The sequence below is a fragment of the Aethalodelphis obliquidens genome, unplaced genomic scaffold (assembly GCF_003676395.1).
Source record: "Aethalodelphis obliquidens isolate GAN/ISIS:26980383/991018 unplaced genomic scaffold, ASM367639v1 scaffold15, whole genome shotgun sequence".
Taxonomy (NCBI): domain Eukaryota; kingdom Metazoa; phylum Chordata; class Mammalia; order Artiodactyla; family Delphinidae; genus Aethalodelphis; species Aethalodelphis obliquidens.
The window spans coordinates 28,153,444-28,174,995 of record NW_020837959.1 but is presented as its reverse complement, the minus strand read 5'-3'; the positions used below and the strand labels follow the sequence as shown (position 1 = coordinate 28,174,995).

General features: G+C 36.7%; 1 protein-coding gene and 1 non-coding gene across 2 annotated transcripts in view; one reads left to right on the top strand and one right to left on the bottom strand.

Annotated features, from left to right (window-relative positions):
* The window catches only part of MYCBP2 (MYC binding protein 2), a 272,440-nt gene that overhangs the window by 236,504 nt on the left and 14,384 nt on the right, over positions 1-21,552 (bottom strand). The window contains exon 2 of the mRNA XM_027116051.1: positions 1,409-1,484. Within this exon, the coding sequence (XP_026971852.1) occupies positions 1,409-1,484 (76 nt within the window). The remainder of the gene's footprint in view (positions 1-1,408; positions 1,485-21,552) is intronic.
* TRNAG-ACC (transfer RNA glycine (anticodon ACC)) lies at positions 14,876-14,947 on the top strand. Its single transcript has one exon. It is a non-coding gene; the product is annotated as a tRNA-Gly (tRNA).

Below are 21,552 nucleotides of genomic sequence, written 5' to 3'. Positions count from 1 at the left end.
TGCCCACCCAGCAACATTTCCCTTAGGGCAACCACCCCTCCCATTCCACATAGCCTGCTAATCAGGGTGCTCACCTATAGTCCATCACAAGATTACAAACATAACTCAGTCTAACCAATCAAAGTACCCCATCTTCCAGGTCAAAGTGAATGATGCAGGTCAATCAAAAACCCTATCCAAGATTTTCTGCCACAACTAGTAGAAGAAATCGCCTTTTGCTTAAAGAAAATAAAGCTGGAGCTGCCAGCAGCCTTAGTCCTCGCCAACAGGCAATAAACCCACACTCAGAGGAAAAGAGAAGCAAGAGGGTTTGATGACATTATTATAATCTCTGGGTCCAACTGATCAATTCCATCCCTTATCCTTCTATTTTTGGTTCACTACTTTAAAGGAGATTTCTCTCAGTTACAAGAGCAAAAATACTCATTAAAAAGTGCAGGAAACAATTGTCTCTAGAACTTAAATATGATATACAACCCAAGCTAAGTGACTGTTTCTATAACAAAAGTAGAGCTCTTCAGAAATCACAAGTATGATTGCTTTCTTCCTCCTGTCTAAGCTTCTTACTACTGTTCATTAGAAAAGAGATTCTTTTACACAAAGGTGTATCTGGTCCCTGAAAATGTTTAAGAAAAAACTAGATGGATTTTATAGAGAAGATATCTGCATTGGGTAGAAGAACAGATCCTTGATCTCTAAGGTACCACCTAATTCAAATATTCTCTATTGCCTTTTTTTTGTACAGCCACCAACAATCTAAAGAAGCTCAGAACAGTCAAAAGTCTATAGATGCACCAAGATACTCTCTAATTCATAATGTATGCATAGGTATGAGACAAACCCAAATCCAAGTCCCAACTCACAAGCTAATTTTACTCAGTTTCCAGTACATGTAGTCAGAGTGAAAAAAGAGAAGAGAAATATATATCTTCCCCCAAAGGACTGATCAAAGAAAACAAGAATAAATAATAAATAATTTTCAGCACCCAGATAATAACTTCCAGGTTGCTGGTCAAAAAGATGCCAAAAAGATGAAACTAAACAGTGTGACCAAATAATAAGGGGTTTTTAAAAATTACTTTAGCACACAGAAATAAAATGGTTTGCTAATTACACTCATACCTTATTTTTTTTATTGAGGTATAGTTGATGTACAATATTATACAAGTTTCAGGTGTACAACACAGTGATTCACAATTTTTAAAGGTTATATTCCGCTTATAGTTATTATAAAATATTGGCTATATTCCCTATATTGTACTATATATCTTTGCAGCTTGTTTATTTTATACATAGTAGTTTGTACCTCTTACCTCTTACCAAAATTAAAATTACCTTTTTAATTTTGGCATTTTTATTCAAATTAATAAAAAAGTCCTTACTCCCTATAAATTGCTAACAGTTTTACCTTGCTTCTTGTCTTCACTTTTGATTTGCTCTTCTGTTTTCTTTTCAACTTCTTCTTATTTAAAATTTTCTTATTCCTAAAAATGTAAAAAAAAAAATAGAATAAAAGAATTATGGAAGTTCATATTTTAGAACATATAAAGCTATTAAAAATAGGTACTTCCAAAACAGATGAATAATTCTTGTATAAACTTTCTATGAAACAATATACTCTAGATGTACATATAAGATACTAACATACAATATAGCTATTGACATGACAGCAAAATACTGGATAGCTAAGAAATACAATTAAATTATTTTTTAAACATGAATTCTGCAAATACTTTTATAAAATTTAAAAATTGTAAAAAGCCATCAAATGAAATTTTTAAAACTTTATTCAAAAGTGGGGCTGCTAATAAATACCAGTTATGTTCCCTTCCCAGAAAAATCTGCTCTTTGTAGTAGTCAGGGCTACAGTGCAAAAAGGGTCAGGAGCCCATTTTTACTAAATTACTACAGGAAAACTCCAACTCATACATACACTTCTCATATCCAGCAGCCAGTTTTTCATAACATCACAGCCCTAAAACCAAATTATTCTTTAAGAAAAAGGAAGCCCCTGAATGACTTTGAGAAAAGTTTTTAATGTGGCTAAGAATTAATGGAAGAAACCCAAATCGAGGAAAATGTATTTTCATCTCATTTAATATTTTTTTACATCTACCATGCTGAAGTGCACACTGCTAGGTACGTAAGACATAAGATGGAAAGGACAGTTCTTTTCCTCAAGGAGCTCAGAGACCTGGATGAAAAGCATAGTTTAAGGATCCAGCAAAAGGATGCTACTGCTATAACAAAGACAAAAGGTGAAGCGGAGGAGGAGGAGGAAGAGGAAAAGGGAAGGATTTGCGGAGGAGGAGAAGGGAGAGACTCCAGATGCTACAGAGGTCAGGTCCTTAACACTTGGTAACTAATGTAGTGGAAGCTGTGACCAAATAAAAAAGTCGTAAGGCTAGGTCACTTGGAGATAGGGATGTCATTCACAAAACAGGGAAGTCAAGGGGAAGAATTAGTTTGCAGAAGGAAAAAATGAGTTTGATTTTGAAAATGTTTGACTTCAAGACACTAAAACGTCAACAAAATACACATGAACAAGCATATGAAAAATTTATCCTTGACACTATCTTCAGCTTCATACTTTAAACTAAAAAAAATCACAAAATCCTATCAATTATATCTTGTAAGCAGTTCTTGAATCCATCTACATCACCTCTACTGCTGATATGCTAATAATGTAAGTAACCCCTACCTCCTGCCTGGACCACTGCGAAAGCTTCATAAAAAAGCTTCATTTCTGCACATCCACGTCTGCCCCTCTTCAATCCATTTTTCATATAAGCACTCAAGTCAACTTTTTAAAAAACAAACGAATAGGTAATTCTCCCACTATAAACTCTATTAATATATTCTCAGTTCTCTTAGATAAAGACCAAAAGCACTGACGTGGTTTAAAAGATCCGCTACTAACATCCGACTTCCACCAGTCTCTCCCACCTCGTTTTGCATCCTTCTCCAACTTGTTCATCACATTCCAGCCACAAGGACTATTTATTCCGTTGTTTGAACCTGCTAATAAGCTCCTTAGCAGCTTTTTCTTAGGGGCTTTTTCTCCCTCTTCCGGGAATTCTATCCCACATCTCTTGCTAACCCCTATTCATCTTTGAGGTCCCAGTATAAGTGTCACTTACTCAGGAGTGTCCCAGACTAGGCTAGTTTCCCTAACATCCGTTCTCATTTCATCTTATACTTGTGTCTCATTGTGTAACCTACAACTATATGTTTGGAATTATTTGTTTAATGCATCACTCTCACCAAGCTGTAAGCGCCAAGAGTGCAGAGGCCAAATCATTCTTGTTCACTGCTCCAGCCTCTGTGCTCAGAAAAGTACCTGAAACAAAGTACTCAACAGTACTTTGAGAGACAGAGAAAATGGGAGGAAGGAGAGAGGACAGGGAGAAGAGAAGGAAGTTCAGAGCTATAGCTACCAGCCTTACTTAGAGAGAAAAATAAGCAGAGGGCCAAGGATGGATCCATAGATACATCAATACATTTAAAGGATATCTAGGGGTTGGCGGCGTGAACACAGCCTGCAGGGGGTTAGTGCACCACGGCTAGCCGGGAGGGAGTCCGGGGAAAACTCTGGACCTGACGAAGAGGCAAGAGACTTTTTCTTCCCTCTTTGTTTCCTGGTGCGCGAGGAGGGGGGATTAAGAGCGCTGCTTAAAGGAGATCCAGAGACGGGCGTGAGCCGCGGCTAAAAGCACGTACCCCAGAGACGGGCATGAGACGCTAAGGCTGCTGCTGCTGCCGCCACCAAGAAGCCTGTGTGCAAGCACAGGTCACTATCCACACCCTCCTTCCGGGGAGCCTGTGCAGCCCGCCACTGCCAGGGTCCCGGGATCCTGGGACAACTTCCCCGGGAGAACGCAAGGCGCGCCTCAGGCTGGTGCAACGTCACGCCAGCCGCTGCCGCCGCAGGCTCACCCCACACTGCGTACCCATCCCTCCCCGCGACCTGAGTGAGCCAGAGCCCCCGAATCAGCGGCTCCTTTAACCCCGTCCTGTCTGAGCGAAGAACAGACGCCCTCCGGCGACCTACACGTAGAGGCGGGGACAAACCCAAAGCTGAACCCCTGGGAGCTGTGAGAACAAAGACGAGAAAGGCAAATCTCTCCCAGCAGCCTCAGAAGCAGCGGATTAAAGCTCCACAAGCAAATTGATGTACCCTGCATCTGTGGAATACATGAAGAGACAACGAATCATCCCAAATTGAGAAGGTGGACTTTGAGAGCAAGATTTATGATATTTTTCCCCTTTTCCTCGTTTTGTGAGTGTGTATACTTCTGTGTGAGATTTTGTCTGTATAGCTTTGCTTCCACCATTTGTCCTAGGGTTCTATCCGTCCATTTTTTTCTTAAAAAACTTTTTTTTCTTAATAATTATTTTTTATTTTAATAACTTTATTTTCTTACTTTATTTTATTTTATTTTCCTTCTTTCTTTCTTTCCTTCCTTCCCTCCTCCCTCCCTCCCTCCTTTCTTTCTTTTTCTTTCTTTCTCTCTCTTTCTGTCTATTTTTTCTCCCTTTTATTCTGAGCCGTGTGGATGAAAGGCTCTGGGTGCTCCAGCCAGGAGTCAATGCTGTGCCTCTGAGGTGGGAGAGCCAACTTCAGGACACTGGTCCACAAAAGACCTCCCAGATTCACATAATATCAAAAGGCAAAAATCTCCCAGAGATCTCCATCTCACTACCAACACCCAGCTTCACTCAACGACCAGCAAGCTACAGTGCTGGACACCCTATGCCAAACAACTAGCAAGAAAGGAGCACAACCCCAGCCATTAGCAGAAATGCTGCCTAAAATCATAATAAGTCCACAGACACCCCAAAAACACCACCAGACGTGGACCTGCCCACCAGAAAGACAAGATCCAGCCTCATCCACCAGAACACAGGCACTAGTGTTACACAGGAAGCTTACACAACCAACTGAACAAACTTTAGCCACTGGGGACAGACACCAAAAACAACGGGAACTACGAACCTGCAGCCTGCAAAAAGGAGACCCCAAACACAGTAAGATAAGCAAAATGAGAAGACAGAAAAACCCACAGCAGATGAAGGAGCAAGATAAAAACCCACCAGACCTAACAAATGAAGAGGAAGTAGGCAGTCTACCTGAAAAAGAATTCAGAATAATGATAGTAAAGATGATCCAAAATCTTGGAAATAGAACAGATAAAATGCAAGAAACATTTAACAAGGACCTAGAAGAACTAAAGATGAAACAAGCAATGATGAACAACACAATAAATGAAATTGAAAATACTCTAGATGGGATCAATAGCAGAATAACTGAGGCAGAAGAACGGATAAGTGACCTGGAAGATAAAATAGTGGAAATGACTACTACAGAGCATAATAAAGAAAAAAGAATGAAAAGAATTGAGGACAGTCTCAGAGACCTCTGGGACAACATTAAACATACCAACATTCGAATTATAGGTGTTCCAGAAGAAGAAGAGAAAAAGAAAGGGACTGAGAAAATATTTGAAGAGATGATAGTTGAAAACTTCCCTAATATACGAAAGGAAACAGTTAATCAAGACCAGGAAGCACAGAGAGTCCCATACAGGCTAAATCCAAGGAGAAATACACCAAGACACATATTAATCAAACTGTCAAAATTTAAATACAAAGAAAGCATATTAAAAGTAGCAAGGGAGAAATGACAAATAACACACAAGGGAATCCCCATAAGGTTAACAGCTGATCTTTCAGCAGAAACTCTGCAAGCCAGAAGGGACTGGCAGGACATATATAAAGTGATGAAGGAGAAAAACCTGCAACCAAGATTACTCTACCCAGCAAGCATCTCATTCAGATTTGATGGAGAAATTAAAACCTTTACAGACAAGCAAAAGCTGAGAGAGTTCAGCACCACCAAACCAGCTTTACAACATATGCTAAAGGAACTTCTCTAGGCAAGAAACACAAGAGAAGGAAAAGACCTACAATAACAAACCCAAAACAATTTAGAAAAAGGGAATAGGAACATACATATCGATATTACCTTAAATGTAAATGGACTAAATGCTCCCACCAAAAGACACAGATTGGCTGAACGGATACACAAACAAGACCCATATATATGCTGTCTACAAGAGACCCACTTCAGACTTAGAGACACATACAGACTGAAAGTAAGGGGATGGAAAAAGATATTCCATGCAAATGGAAACCAAAAGAAAGCTGGAGTAGCAATTCCCATATCAGACAAAATAGACTTTAAAATAAAGACTATTAGAAGAGACAAAGAAGGACACTACATAATGATCAAGGGATCGATCCAAGAAGAAGATATAACAACTGTAAATATTTATGCACCCAACATAGGAGCACCTCAATACATAAGGCAAATACTAACAGCCGTAAGAGGGGAAATCGACAGTAGCACATTCATAGTAGGGGACTTTAACACCCCACTTTCACCAATGGACAGATCATCCAAAATGAAAATAAATAAGGAAACACAAGCTTTAAATGATACATTAAACAAGATGGACTTAATTGATATTTATAGGACACTCCATCCAAAAACAACAGAATACACATTTTTCTCAAGTGCTCATGGAACATTCTCCAGGATAGATCATGTCTTGGGTCACAAATCAAGCCTTGGTAAATTTAAGAAAATTGAAATTGTATCAAGAATCTTTTCCGACCACAACGCTATGACACTAGATTATCAATTACAGGAAAAGATCTGTAAAAAATACAAACACATGGAGGCTAAACAATACACTACTTAATAACGAAGTGATCACTGAAGAAATCAAAGAGGAAATCAAAAAATAGCCACAAACAAATGACAATGGAGACACGATGACCCAAAACCTATGGGATGCAGCAAAAGCAGTTCTAAGAGGGAAGTTTATAGCAATACAATCCTACCTTAAGAAACAGGAAACATCTCGAATAAAACAACCTAATCTTGCACCTAAAGCAATTAGAGAAAGAAAAACAAAAAACCCCAAAGTTAGCAGAAGGAAAGAAATCATAAAAATCAGGTCAGAAATAAAAGAAATGAAGGAAACGATAGCAAAGATCAATGAAACTAAAAGCTGGTTCTTTGAGAAGATAAACAAAATTGATAAACCATTAGCCAGACTCAACAAGAAAAAAACGGAGAAGACTCAAATCAACAGTATTAGAAATGAAAAAGGAGAAGTAACAACTGACACTGCAGAAATACAAAAGATCATAAGAGAATACTACAAGCAACTCTGTGCCAATAAAATGGACAACCTGGAAGAAATGGACAAATTCTTAGAAATGCACAACCTGCCAAGACTGAATCAGGAAGAAATAGAAAATATGAACAGACCAATCACAAGCACTGAAATTGAAACTGTGATTAAAAATCTTCCAACAAACAAAAGCCCAGGTCCAGATGGCTTCACAGGCGAATTCTATCAAACATTTAGAGAAGAGCTAACACCTATCCTTCTCAAACTCTTCCAAAATATAGCAGAGGGAGGAACACTCCCAAACTCATTCTACGAGGCCACCATCACCTTGATACCAAAACCAGACAAGGTTGTCACAAAGAAAGAAAACTACAGGCCAATTATCACTGATGAACATAGATGCAAAAATCCTCAACAAAATACTAGCAAACAGAATCCAACAGCTCATGAAAAGGATCATACACCATGATCAAGTGGGATTTATTCCAGGAATGCAAGGATCCTTCAATATACGCAAATCAATCAACGTGATACACCATATTAACAAACTAAAGGAGAAAAACCATATGATCATCTCAATAGATGCAGAGAAAGCTTTCGACAAAATTCAACACCCATTTATGATAAAAACCCTGCAGAAAGTAGGCATAGAGGAAACTTTCCTCAACATAATAAAGGCCATATATGACAAACCCACAGCCAACGTCATCCTCAATGGTGAAAAACTGCAACCATTTCCACTAAGATCAGGAACAAGACAAGGTTGCCCACTCTCACCACTCTTATTCAACATAGCTTTGGAAGTTTTAGCCACAGCAATCAGAGAAGAAAAGGAAATAAAAGGAATCCAAATCGGAAAAGAAGGAGTAAAGCTGTCACTGTTTGCAGATGACATGATAGTATACATAGAGAATCCTAAAGATGCTACCAGAAAACTACTAGAGCTAATCAATGAATTTGGTAAAGTAGCAGGATACAAAATTAATGCACAGAAATCTCTGGCATTCCTATACCTTAATGATGAAAAATCTGAAAGTGAAATCAAGAAAACACTCCTATTTACCACTGCAACAAAAAGAAAAAAAATATAGGAATAAACCTACCTAAGGAGACAAAAGACCTGTATGCAGAAAATTATAAGACACTGATGAAAGAAATTAAAGATGACACAAATAGATGGAGAGATATACCATGTTCTTGGATTGGAAGAATCAACATTGTGAAAATGACTCTACTTCCCAAAGCAATCTACAGATTCAATGCAATCCCTATCAAACTACCAGTGGCATTTTTCACAGAACTAGAACAAAAAATTTCACAATTTGTATGGAAACATAAAAGACCCAGAATAGTCAAAGCAATCTTGAGAATGAAAAACGGAGCTGGAGGAGTCAGGCTCCCTTACTTCAGACTATACTACAAAGCTAAAGTAAGCAAGACAGTATGGTACTGGCACAAAAACAGAGAGATAGATCAACGGAACAGGATAGAAAGCCCAGAGATAAACCCATGCACATAGGGTCACCTTATCTTTGATAAAGGAGACAAGAGTATACAATGGAGAAAAGACAGCCTCTTCAATAAGTGGTGCTGGAAAAACTGGACAAGCGCATGTAAAAGTATGAGATTACATCACTCCCTAACAGCATACACAACAATAAGCTCAAAATGGATTAAAGACCTAAATGTAAGGCCAGGAACTATCAAACTCTTAGAGGAAAACATAGGCAGAACACTCTATGACATAAATCACAGCAAGATCCTTTTTGACCCACCTCCTAGAGAAATGGAAATAAAAAGAAAAATAAACAAATGGTACCTAATGAAACTTCAAAGCTTTTGCACAGCGAAGGAAACCATAAACAAGACCAAAAGACAACCCTCAGAATGGGAGAAAATATTTGCAAATGAAGCAACTGACAAAGGATTAATCTCCAAAATTTACAAGCAGCTCATGCAGCTCAATAACAAAAAAAACAAACAACCCAATGCAAAAATGGCCAGAAGACCTAAATAGACATTTCTCCAAAGAAGATATACAGACTGCCAACAAACACATGAAAGGATGCTCAACATCATTAATCATTAGAGAAGTGCAAATCAAAACTACATGAGATGTCATCTCACACCAGAATGGCCATCATCAAAAAGCTAGAAACAATAAATGCTGGAGAGGGTGTGGAGAAAAGGGAACACTCTTGCACTGCTGGTGGGAATGTGAATTGGTACAGCCACTATGGAGAACAGTATGGAAGTTCCTTAAAAAACTACAAATAGAACTACCATATGACCCAGCAATCCCACTACTGGGCATATACCCTGTGAAAACCATAATTCAAAAAGAGTCATGTACCAAAATGTTCACTGCAGCTCTATTTACAATAGTGCGGAGATGGAAACAACCTAATTGTCCATCATCGGATGAATGGATAAAGAAGATGTGGCACATATATACAATGGAATATTACTCAGCCATAAAAAGAAATGAAATTGAGCTATTTGTAGTGAGGTGGATGGACCTAGAGTCTGTCATACAGAGTGAAGTTAGTCAGAAAGAGAAAGACAAATACCGTATGCTAACACATATATATGGAATTTAAGAAAAAAAATGTCATGAAGAACCTAGGGGTGAGACAGGTATAAAGACACAGACCTACTAGAGAATGGACTTGAGGATATGGGGAGGGGGAAGGGTAAGCTGTGACAAAGTGAGAGAGTGGCATGGACATGTATACACTACCAAATGTAAAATAGATAGCTAGTGGGAAGCAGCCACATAGCACAGGGATTTCAGCTCGGTGCTTTGTGACCACCTAGAGGGGTGGGATAGGGAGGGTGGGAGGGAGAAAGACACAAGAGGGAAGAGATATGGGAACATATGTATATGTATAAATGATTCACTTTGTTATAAAGCAGAAATTAACACACCATTGTAAAGCAATTATTCTTCAATAAAGATGTAAAATAAATAAATAAATAAATAAAATTAAATAAAATAAAGGATATCTAGCCAGAAATGTCCATTAAGGAATTATCCATGGGAGTATTTTACTCAAATTTTGGTGCAAAGGAGGTAATGAAAATCATGTATGTAGATGGGATTTCCCCAAGATAGCATGCTACAAAAGAAAAGAGAAAGAGAGTAATAGTATCAAATGCTACACATGAACAGATATACCTCCTCACATAATATATTCAACTATGAGCAAAAAATATTTATTTCAACATTTTCCCTTTCAGCACCTGCATCAGTGCCTGACACATCATGGATGTTCAAGAAATATCAGGTGAATAAACAAGTTGATGAAAAGCAATGAGTATTTTTCATGTGTGGTTTAGGAAACCAACTTTCCTTTATACTCAAAGTTTACTTAAGTGAAATCAGTTATTTGAGCAAAAGGAATATGTAAATGCTAAAAGGTTAGCCCTTTCTATATAATTTAGAAAAGCACGAAGGTTCATTCAAGACCAGTCTTCCGAGAAACAGAATTTATAAATATAAATTAAGATGAATTTCCTGAAGCCTACTTATCACGGACTTAAATTTTCCAAAGCATATAACAATACTTTTGACTGTTTTGTTTAACAGACCTTCTTAAAGTTCACATGACTTTATACATATTCCTAAAATATTTCTTTTTATGCATTTGGCATTTAATTAGTTTAATTAAAATTAATTTAATTTGGCACAATTTTAATGAATCTGGACCCACCAAATCCTGCATACAGATCAGCTGAAAAATCAGCTTTCCCCAAATCCCCACAAATTGATTTTACTGTGTTTTTTGTTGATTTGGCTGTTTTAGAAGTAGAGTTATCCAAAAGAGCTAGTAATAAGCTAAAAATTATATGTAGAAGATCTGTATTCAACATTAGAAAATAAAAATGCTATTTTTTAGTAATATAACATCCCACTATATGACTGCATTTCAGAACTAAGCTTAAATAAACTTTTCATGGTATCTGAGGATGGAGAGATAAAAGAAAAACTCTAGAAACAAGTCTTACACATTAAAATTTCACTGTGGAATTTCTGATGATTTAGGACTTTAAATCCTAAATCAATAGGAGCTTAATGAAGAATGTCTGGAATTGGTCCTATAAGATTTTTAGTCTTCTCATAAAAAAAAACCTCATACCCATGAGATTTGAAAGAATTACGGGTGGTAATGAAAGGCAAAGGTTATTAACATGCTCTAAATATTTATTTTAAAATATTTACTTTAAAAATTCCAAAGAAGAAATTCTCTTAATAGCTACCACTGTTTAGTAAAACCAAATACTTCTGTAATAAGAACAAATGAATTTTGCAAGTTGTTCTGTGATATAGATCATTAGTTTCTATAACAACTTATTACTGAGTCTATTTTCTAACAAAACAAAAATTAGCCATAATTTAATTTAAAACTTCTCTGACTCTAAATCTGTTTCTTCATTTGCAAAATAAAGAGATAAAAGAGATTATCTCTGAGGTCCCTTCCAACTCTAAAATGCTAGTATTTAAATAACTCAAAATTCAAAGAACTTACGGAATAAGAGGGTTTCAGTCTTTTGTTCAATTTCCCTTAAAAATGAGAAATGAAAAATTCCTGAGTCTATGATCTAAGACAGGAATAGGCAAATTTATTTCTATAGAAGGACAGATAATAGATATTTTATACTTTGTGGGCCATAAGATCTCTGTTGCAATTACTCATCTGTTAGCATGAAAGCAGCCATAGACAACACAAAAATAGATGAATGTGGCTGTATTACAATCCGATTGTAATTTCTGGATATTGAAATTTGAATTTCATACAATTTTCATGTGTCACAAAATATTTGTCTCCTTTTATTTTTTTATTTATATAGCTATTTATGTATGTATGTATTTTAAAAATGTAAGAACCATTCTTAGTTCACAGGCCATACAAAAAAAGGAACTGAGTCGGATTTGGTCTGTGGACCATAGTTTGTTGACCCTTGACCTAGAGTATATTTTGATAAACAGGCTCATATCAGAAGGAAAAAAAATTAGTATGCAACACAGATAAAAATATTCAGAATATCACTATGCTTATATCAATAAGCACCCTTAAAATTATCTGCCTTTCTTTCTGCAAAGATAAACTCCTGACTTTCACTTTTATTTTACTAAAGTAAGATACCAGATAGAAGCAACCATTGTTTTTCCTTCAAAAACTAGACTAATATAGAAAGATCTGGAAGCAACTGAGGATTGGATGAAGTAAAAATCCAGAGATGGAAGAGCACTTCCAAGTTGAGCAGAGATCGCTGGCATTTTCTTGCATGAAGGCATTTGCAGAGTTTGGGTACAAGTGAGGATTGAGCTCACTAAAGGAAACGAAAAACTCGGGTGCTTTATAGATGTCTGCATGGGCTGGAATGACAGACTGGAATCTAGAAAAGCTCCGAATATGTGGCCAAGACATCTAATAGTACATCTGCTTAGTGGTGGGGCACTGAAGAAAGATAGGGAGGCTGGGCCAAAAGGGCAGGGTCGATTTCCCATAATTGCCCAGTTTTAGAAGACAGAATCTCAGCAGATGGAGGAATCGACTTTATCTCTGATTTGGACTGAGGTAGCCAACACCTCACGCTATCTGTCTAGCACAATAAAGAACAAACCTTTCTGGAAGAAAATATCATCTGAAATAAATTAACTGTTCTTTTACACATAATGTTACGCATAAAGTAAACATATTAAGAGACATCCAAAGAAGCAAAATAATGTGATAGACAGATAATCAAGAGAAAACCAGACAATCAGACAGACTCAAGATAACCCAGACTGACATTAGGAGGCAAGGACCTGACATAGATGCAAAGTTGAACAAAATGGATGAAATGATGTAATTTTCAACAAAAAAAAATTTTTTAAAAAGCCAAGTGTATTTCCTGGAACAGAAAAATCAATATCTGAAATTAAGAACTTGTCAAAAGACTCTAATAAGCAGAATAGACCAGAGGAAAACAGAATTCACTGACTTGCAGACAGGCCAAGAAAAAATATCCAAACTCCCCCACAGAGAAAATAATGTGATGAACAAAAAAGAGAGTATGAAACATGCAGGACACAGTTAAATCGTCTCATATTCATGTAATTGTAATCTCAGAAAGAGAGAGAAAATGAGAACGGAACAAAAGCAACAGGTGAGGAAATAATTGATGATAATTTTACAAAAGTAAGGAAAGAAGTCAACCTAGAGATTCAAGAAATTCAGGGAACTCTCAAGCAGGAAAATGCAAAGAAAACCACACCTAGGCACACCAGATGCTTGGCACAGTCAAATTGCTGAAACAAAGGATAGAAAGAAAATTTTAAAAGCAGCCAGAGAAGAAAAGATATATTTGAAGAAACAATAAAATTGATACCTTCTATTCTTTGTGTTGAAAGTGCTGAGGGGTGGAGAATAGGGGGGATTAGCAACCTAGAATTATATATATCTATCAAATATATCCTTTAAAAATGAAGACAGGGCCTTCCCTGGCGGTCCAGTGGTTAAGACTTTGCCTTCCAATGCAGGGGGTGAGGGTTTGATACCTGGTCGGGGAGCTAAGATCCCACATGCCTCGCAGCCAAAAAACCAAAACATAAAAACAGAAGCGATATTGTAACAAATTCAATAAAGACTTTAAAAATGGTCCACATCAAAAAAAAAATTTTTTTAATGAAGACAAAAAGAGAGATAATTTTAGATCCACAAAAGTTGACACAATTCCTTGTCAATATACCAACACTACAAGAAATACCAAAGAAAGGTCTTCCTTTAAAAATTGCTATGTCAAAATTTTAAATGAAAGGACACAGACTAAAAGTAAAAGGACTGCAGAAGATACATCTTGTACACACTCACCAGCCTCCCAAAAAAAGCTGGTGTGGCTATATTAATATTTGACAAAGTAATTTTTAAGGCTAGAAGTGTTATTAGAGATAAGCAGAACATTTCATAATGCTGAAAGGGTCAATTCAATAGGAAGACACAAAAATCCTAAATGCGAATGAATCTAATAACAACAGCATAGCTTCAACATATATAAAGCAAAACTGAGAGACGTAAAAAAAGAAAAGACAAATCCACAGTCAAAAAAATCAGATTTTAACATACTTCTATCTAACTGATACAACAAGTAGAGGACAAAACAGCATGGATGCAGGAAAATGTAAAAACATGATTAATCAACTTGATCTAACTGACATACATAGAAAACCACATCCAACAACTGCAGAATACACATTCTTTTTTAAGGCAGATAGAATATTTACCAAAATAGATGATATGCTGGACAACAGACCAAGGCTCAACATGTTTCCAAGGACAATGATCACAGAAAAATTAAACTATAATCCAACAACAGAAAGAAAACTAAGAAATTCTCAAATGTTTGAAAATCTAAAAAAACAGATTTCTAAATAACCTATGGGTCAAAGAGCTATAATAGAGACTTACAATGGAAATTAGAAAATATTTTCAATGGAATAAAAATTAAATATGACATATCAAAACTTGTGGCATGTCACTGAAGCAGTACTTTGGGGAAATATATAGCTTTCTGCATACAAATGCATACAATGAAAAAAGAAAGCTTGAAAGTAAATGATGTAGGCTTACAACTTAAGCTAGAAAGAAGAGAGCAAATTCAATGTAAAGAATGTAGAAGGAGATGGGACTTCCCTGATGGTCCAGTGGCTAAGACTCCATACTACCAATGCAGGGGCCCAGGTTCAATCCCTGGTCAGGGAACTAGATCCCACATGCCGCAACTAAGAGTTTGCATGCCGCAAGAAGAGTCCACATGCTGCAACTAAAGATCCTGCATGCCGCAACTAAGGATCCCGCATGCCACAACTAAGACCCAGCACAGCCAAATAAATAAATAAATTTTAAAAATAAAAGTAGAAAGTAGAAGGAGAGAAATAAAAATAAGAGCAGATATCAATGAAACAGGAAGCACCCATTCAATAGAGGAAATCAAGGAGTCAAAACAGATTCTCTGAAAAGATTAATAAATCTAATAAACCTCTAGAAAGATTGGTCAGGAAAAAATCAAACCACAAGTTACCCATATGAGAAATAAATTAGAAAGGGGACATAATTACAGACACTGCCCATAAATTTCACAACTTAAATAAAAGGACAAATTCTAAAAATATAACTTCTTGACACTAAACAAGGAAAAAACACAATATCTGAGTAGTCATATCTGTTAAAGAAATTGAATCCCTAGTCAAAACCTTCCCACAAAAAAAAAAAAACCCTCTAGACTCAGATGGCTTTACCAGAGAATTCCTTCAAACACTTAAAAGAATTCACTGGTACAGTCTTTCAAACAATATCAGTCTTAGACTAACTCTTCCAGAGACTATAAAAAGAAGAAACATTTCCCAACTCATTTTGTGAGGTTAGCATAATTCTGATACCGAAGTCTGAAAAAGATATTTCAAAATAAGAAAATTTCAGGCCAGTATCTTCCATGAACATAGAAACAAAAATACTACATAGGCAAAAAGTAGAAACAACTGAAATGTTCATGAACTGATGAATGGATTAAATAACGTGTGGCACATCCATATAATAGAATATTATTCAGCCATAAAAAAGAATGCAGTAGACACATGCTACGATATGGATAAACCTTGAAAACATTATGCTAAGCGAAAGAAGCAAAGTCCACAAAAGATCACAGATGGTATGATTCCATTTATATAAATGTCCAGATATGCAAATCCATAGAAACAGGAAGCTGATTACTGGTTGCTAGGGGCTGACGGAAAGGAGACGGAGAGTGACTACAAGAGGATATGGGATTTATTTGGGGAGTGAATAAAAATGTTCTGGTTGCACAAAGTTGTGAATATATTAAAAATAATTGAATGATATACTTTGAAAAGGTCTATTTTATGGTATGTGAATTTCATATCTCAATACAAAAATTATGAGGAAAAAAAGCCATTGACCTAAAAATAATTTCAGTGTCCATCAACATATAAAAAGGATAATAAATAAAATGCAAAATTTATTTTTTAAATGTTTCCCCTTATTCTGAATAAGAGGAATAAGCAGAAAAATATTATTATTTCAACAGAAGCAGAAATGTTATTTTATAAAACTCAACAATCATTTGTGATGAAATGCCTCATTAAGTAGGAAAAGAAGGGAAACTACTTAATCTAATTAAGATTATCAACAAAAACCCTACAGCTAACATTATACTTAATTATACTCAATGATGAAAAATTAAATACTTCCACTAAGAATGGGAAAAAACACAAGAACTTACATTGTCACCATTTCTATTTAATACTGCACAGGAAGTCAGTAAGTCAAGCAAAAGAAATAAAAGTCATAATGGTTGAAAAGGAAAAAGTAAAGCATTTTTATTTGTAGACAACATAACCATGTTTATAGGAAATGCAAAATAATCCAGTAATAATAATAATAAAGAATTAATAAATAGATTATCAAGGTCAGTAAATAGAAGACCAATTTTAAAAAATCAACTAATTTATAAAACACCATATGTAAACTGAAGTTTTTCTATAGAAGCCAGACATTTCTCCTGTGTAATTAATGTAATGATACTCTCACTGTGTTCATGCAACACTGAATAAATTAGGGAGGGATAGTAGTCTGATTACTAAGTAGAAAACTTTTATTTACTTAACCTAGGCTGATAATTAGTAATAAGAACAGAGATTTTAACAGTTCAAGTTGATCTAGGAGAGAGAGGCAAACAATTTCCTATATATCTTCAGTCCCTTCATTTTATTTGGAAGTCTTTAGGTTGGGGATAGGAATGGGAGGGTGTGGGAGTGGTAAGGACTATAAATAAAGTTACCTTGGCAGTGGGCAGAGCAGCATAAGAAAAAGAAAGTGGGGGAGAGACTGGAAGTAGAGAGTGAGGGGAGGAAAAGACTCTGAAAAGTTATGACTTTATTAGACCATGCCTCATGCAGATTTATAATCTAGGTACACAGAGCCTAGGTGGCCAAGCAAAACTCAAGCCATGGAGCAACTATAAAACTTTCTGAAGACAGTCCACTTATCCTAGGACTAAGAGAGCCACCAGAAGGGTAATGAGAGTTAGCAGTCAAACAACCAGGCACACAAAGATATAAGGCACCATGAGTGAGAACTAGCGGAAAAAGAAAACAGAAGGACAAACAGACTCCAGATAAAAGCTTCGGACACAACTATGCTTACCAACTTTACAGAAAAAAAAAAAAAGACTAGCTTTAAAATATCTGCAGGGTATGGGGAATATAGCACATCTGAAAAAGAATCAAATCCCACTTCTGGACATGAAAACTATAACTGCAACTGAAGACTCAGTAGGTGACTTTACAGCATTAGACACGGTGAAGAGAGAATTTGAAGAGATCAGAAAAAATTACTAGAATTCAGAGAGAAAGATAAAAAGGGTGAAAATATGCCCCTGAGACCTCTTCCAAAACTTAAATCTCCTCCTTCAAGTCCCTCCATCCCAAAAGAGACAGCACTTACCGTATCCAAGTATACCCTTCCTACCATACACTGGACCCCAACTCATTCACCATCCTTGGGATTTTGCTCAACCACTTACACCCTTTCTTTGTTCACTCTTTAATCTCTGTCTTCTATGGCTTCTAATCCTAGAGGCCCACTGGCCTCCTCCAATTTAAAAAAATAGTTTAAATGATTCTCTATCCCTCTGCCCTCTTCATCACTAAACTTCTTGAGGAACAACTGTCTCAAACTTTTTCAATTCCCTACCATCAAGCTCCTACAAGTGTATGAGACTTCTCAACATCACAAACTTTCTTGTTGCCTACTGAATTCCTTACCTTCAGTCTTCATCCTTTAGATTCTTCTACATATGAGTACTATCAAACAGTCTACTTCTTTAAATACTCCCCACCCTCAGCTTCTAGAAGAACCTCTATTTTAATGTTCCATCTCCCTTGATGATGATTCTTTCTCAGTCTTCTTTATTAGCTCCTTTTTCTTCCTTTTCCTGTCGCTTAAATCTTTAGCACATATATTACTTCTCATGAGAGTTATCTGTTCATAATTTATATTCATTTCTATATTGGTAACTTACATTGTTTTCAATAAGCTATAACAACCTTAATAGTAGCTACTGGGAGTTCACAAGCATCATCAGAATGCTGGTCTACAGCCAGTTATGTTCTCTGACAATAAAGGTACATCCACCATGAAAATCTACCACCTTTCAAGCCACTTCAAAATCCCACCACTACCCATTTAGCTCAGAGCACATAATCTAACCCTCTACTTAACTGTTGCAAGGGACGTCACTTAGAAAGTACTACTTCCTTTACCTTCCTTTCACCCACCTCAAAATAATCTCCATGAGGGCCTTACTCCATTAATTGTCCTCACTCTCTCTTTTTCGCTCATTATTCCTGCTCTTCTCCCTTAGCCTACCAGCTTACGAGGACAGAATTTAGAGACATACAGCATAGGTTCAAATGCAGGCTCTGTCATTTATTAGCTCTGTGATCTTGGGAAGGTTAATCAACTGCTCTGTGCCTCAGTCGGCTCATCTGTAAAATAGGACGTATCCCATTAGATTATGAGGCACTTACAGTTATGCTTACTATTAATAAATGCTAAACAAACTTTATTTCTTTTTATTACCATGCTAAAGTGTCTACTGTGGTTTGGGTTTCCCCAAAAGCAGACATGATTTAAGGATACAAGAACAAGTAGTTGTTTGAGAGGTGATCCAGGAAAAACACTGATAGGGGAAATCAGAAGTGAAATAGGGAAGGGAAGGCAGTCAAGAAAGAATATATTATTAAGCCAGTTACCCTGATGGGCAACCAGAGTGTGATCCTACTGGAGAACTCTAATGGATGGTATAGAACACAGCTCAGTTATCCCAAAGAAGAGATGTGAAAACGAGGTATTTATCCACCACATCCCCATCCATCAGTGGCTGAAAGCCTTTCTGACAGCATTAACTCCCTGGCATTTCTGGCTTGCCCTGCACACAGGCCAAGCATGTCTCTATGGCCAGTAAGAAAGTTCTCAGGCAGAAATTCATAAATGTAAGTAGACAATATCGAGATGAAAGCCAAAGAAATATGGCTAGGACACTAAGAACATCTGCTACAGTGCCTCTTATCCAAAAGAACATCTGCTACAGTGTCTCTTATCCAAAAGACAGATTAATTCTTTGTCCCCTTCCTCAAGCTACCATCTTCCTTCTTTCCCTCTAAACACTAATTTCTAATGCTGTACTCCCTTCTCCGTCTAACCTCAATTCACTTTCCCACTGAATGTGACTTTCTCAGCCTTCTGAAAAAAGGAGGTGGGGGTGAGTGAGTGTTAGGTCATTATCATCTCTTAATGCCAACTTCAAGATGATGTCTCAGACTTCTGTTTAGCTGACCTATAGGAAAAGAGTCAGTATGTAAGTGACAGTATGCTCATCAGGAGCCTCTGAATATACTGTACATAATATATTTGAGACAGGATTGAGAGACTCCTAGCAGGAGACTTTTCAAAATACAGGTCTAGAGACCAAGAGAAAGGTTTTAGCTACAAACCACAGACCAAGAAGTCCAAAACAATTAGGTAATTACTGAAATCAGAGGACTGACTGAAGTAACCCACAAAGAAAATGTAGAGAGAAAGGTGTCAAAAATGGCCTCCTGAGAAACTAGTTCTTCCTCCCTCCCTTAATACCTACAGGAAAGGCATTATTATTTCTGTATTTGACATCTAGTCACTTGCTATACCTGTCATTCTTTCATCATCTTTCTAACACCAAAATGTCTCTCAGATCTGTTCTATTTCACCTATTCCCATTGCCTTCTCTCAGGTTTTATTATCACTTGTCAGAACTACTACAATTGCTTCTTTAAAGGAACCCCTGCTTTGGGGATCTATGTCTTTTCATCCCTTATAGCACTGCTATAGACATTTTTATAAATTGAGAGTTTAACTCTATCACTTCTGTCCTCAAATAAAGCAATTCAGGAACATAGTAATCCAGTCCTAACATATCTTTCAGTCTCTTCTCCTACACCCTTATTCTAATTTGTCCAGTTCACCCACATTTTAGTTATTGCCAATATCTGTGTTTTACACTTCTTTGATTTTACCTCTATATTCACAACATAGCTCCAGCAACTATTACTGTCTACACCTCAGGAGTCAGCAAACTATGGCCTGCAGTCCAAATCTAGCCTGCCACCTATTTTTGTAATACAATTATACTAGAACACAGTCATGCTCATTTGTTTAAATATTACCTATGGCTGCTTTCAAGCTGTAACAACAGAGTTGCAATAATTGCAAGGGAGACTAGAAAGCCTGCAAAGCATAAAGTATTTACTATCTGGCCCGTTACAGAACAAGTTTGCTGACCCTTCAAACACGGGACAACATCAAGCAGCCTCATGTGTGTATAAGTGGATTCCCAGAAGGAAATGTGAGAAACTAGGTTTGAAATAATATTGGAGGAAGTAAAGGCATAATGTGTGAAATTAAACAAAAATTATATCACATCTATCTAAGGAGTTCAATGAACACCAAACACATGATAAACACACACTAAGAAAAAACATATTTAGGAAGAGCATGGTCAAATTGCTAAAACTCAAAAATAAAGAGAAAAATTTTAAAAGCAACCAGAGAAGGAATTTTGATGCCAGTATGGTGGCATAAACCAAATACAGTCTATCTTTCACACTGTTTACAACTATAAACTTTGGGCAAAATACAAAAAAAAAAGAAAAAAAGAAAGAAAGAAAAAAATTATTTGAGGACTCTGAAAAGGAAACAAAAGCATATTGTGGAGGGGAGTCAAACTTGGAAAAATGACCCACAGGATAGTGAGCTTCCCGGCTCGGCTATTTTCTTCTCCTTTCTCTAACAGCTTTGCTCTAAGGCCAGGAAGCAATCACTGCATACAGAGAGCAGCAACACAGAAGTTAAAACTCCAAGAGAAACCCTATCTTTCTGGCCACAGGAATTGGGGAAAGGGGCTCCTGCATGCTGGAGAATGTGGAGAAAATCCTGGAAGGGAGAAAGATTGGAGAAAGGGATTCTCTTATCCTGCCTATAAGCCCACGTAAGTCTTAGGCTTGCTCTGGAGCTGCACAGGTATGAGACAAACCCATACCAACATAGCAAAGTCTCTGAGAATTAAAAACCACCACCCACAAAAGGCAAGACCAAATTTGCAATCTGAAGCTAAACGGGTTGAGAGTTGGCTAAAAGAAACAAAGATCAACACTCCAGAGAATTATGGTAAGACCCAGAGTTTTCAAAACAAACACTCATAATGTACAAGATACAATCCAAAATGTTCGCAATGTAAAAAGAAAATGTGATAA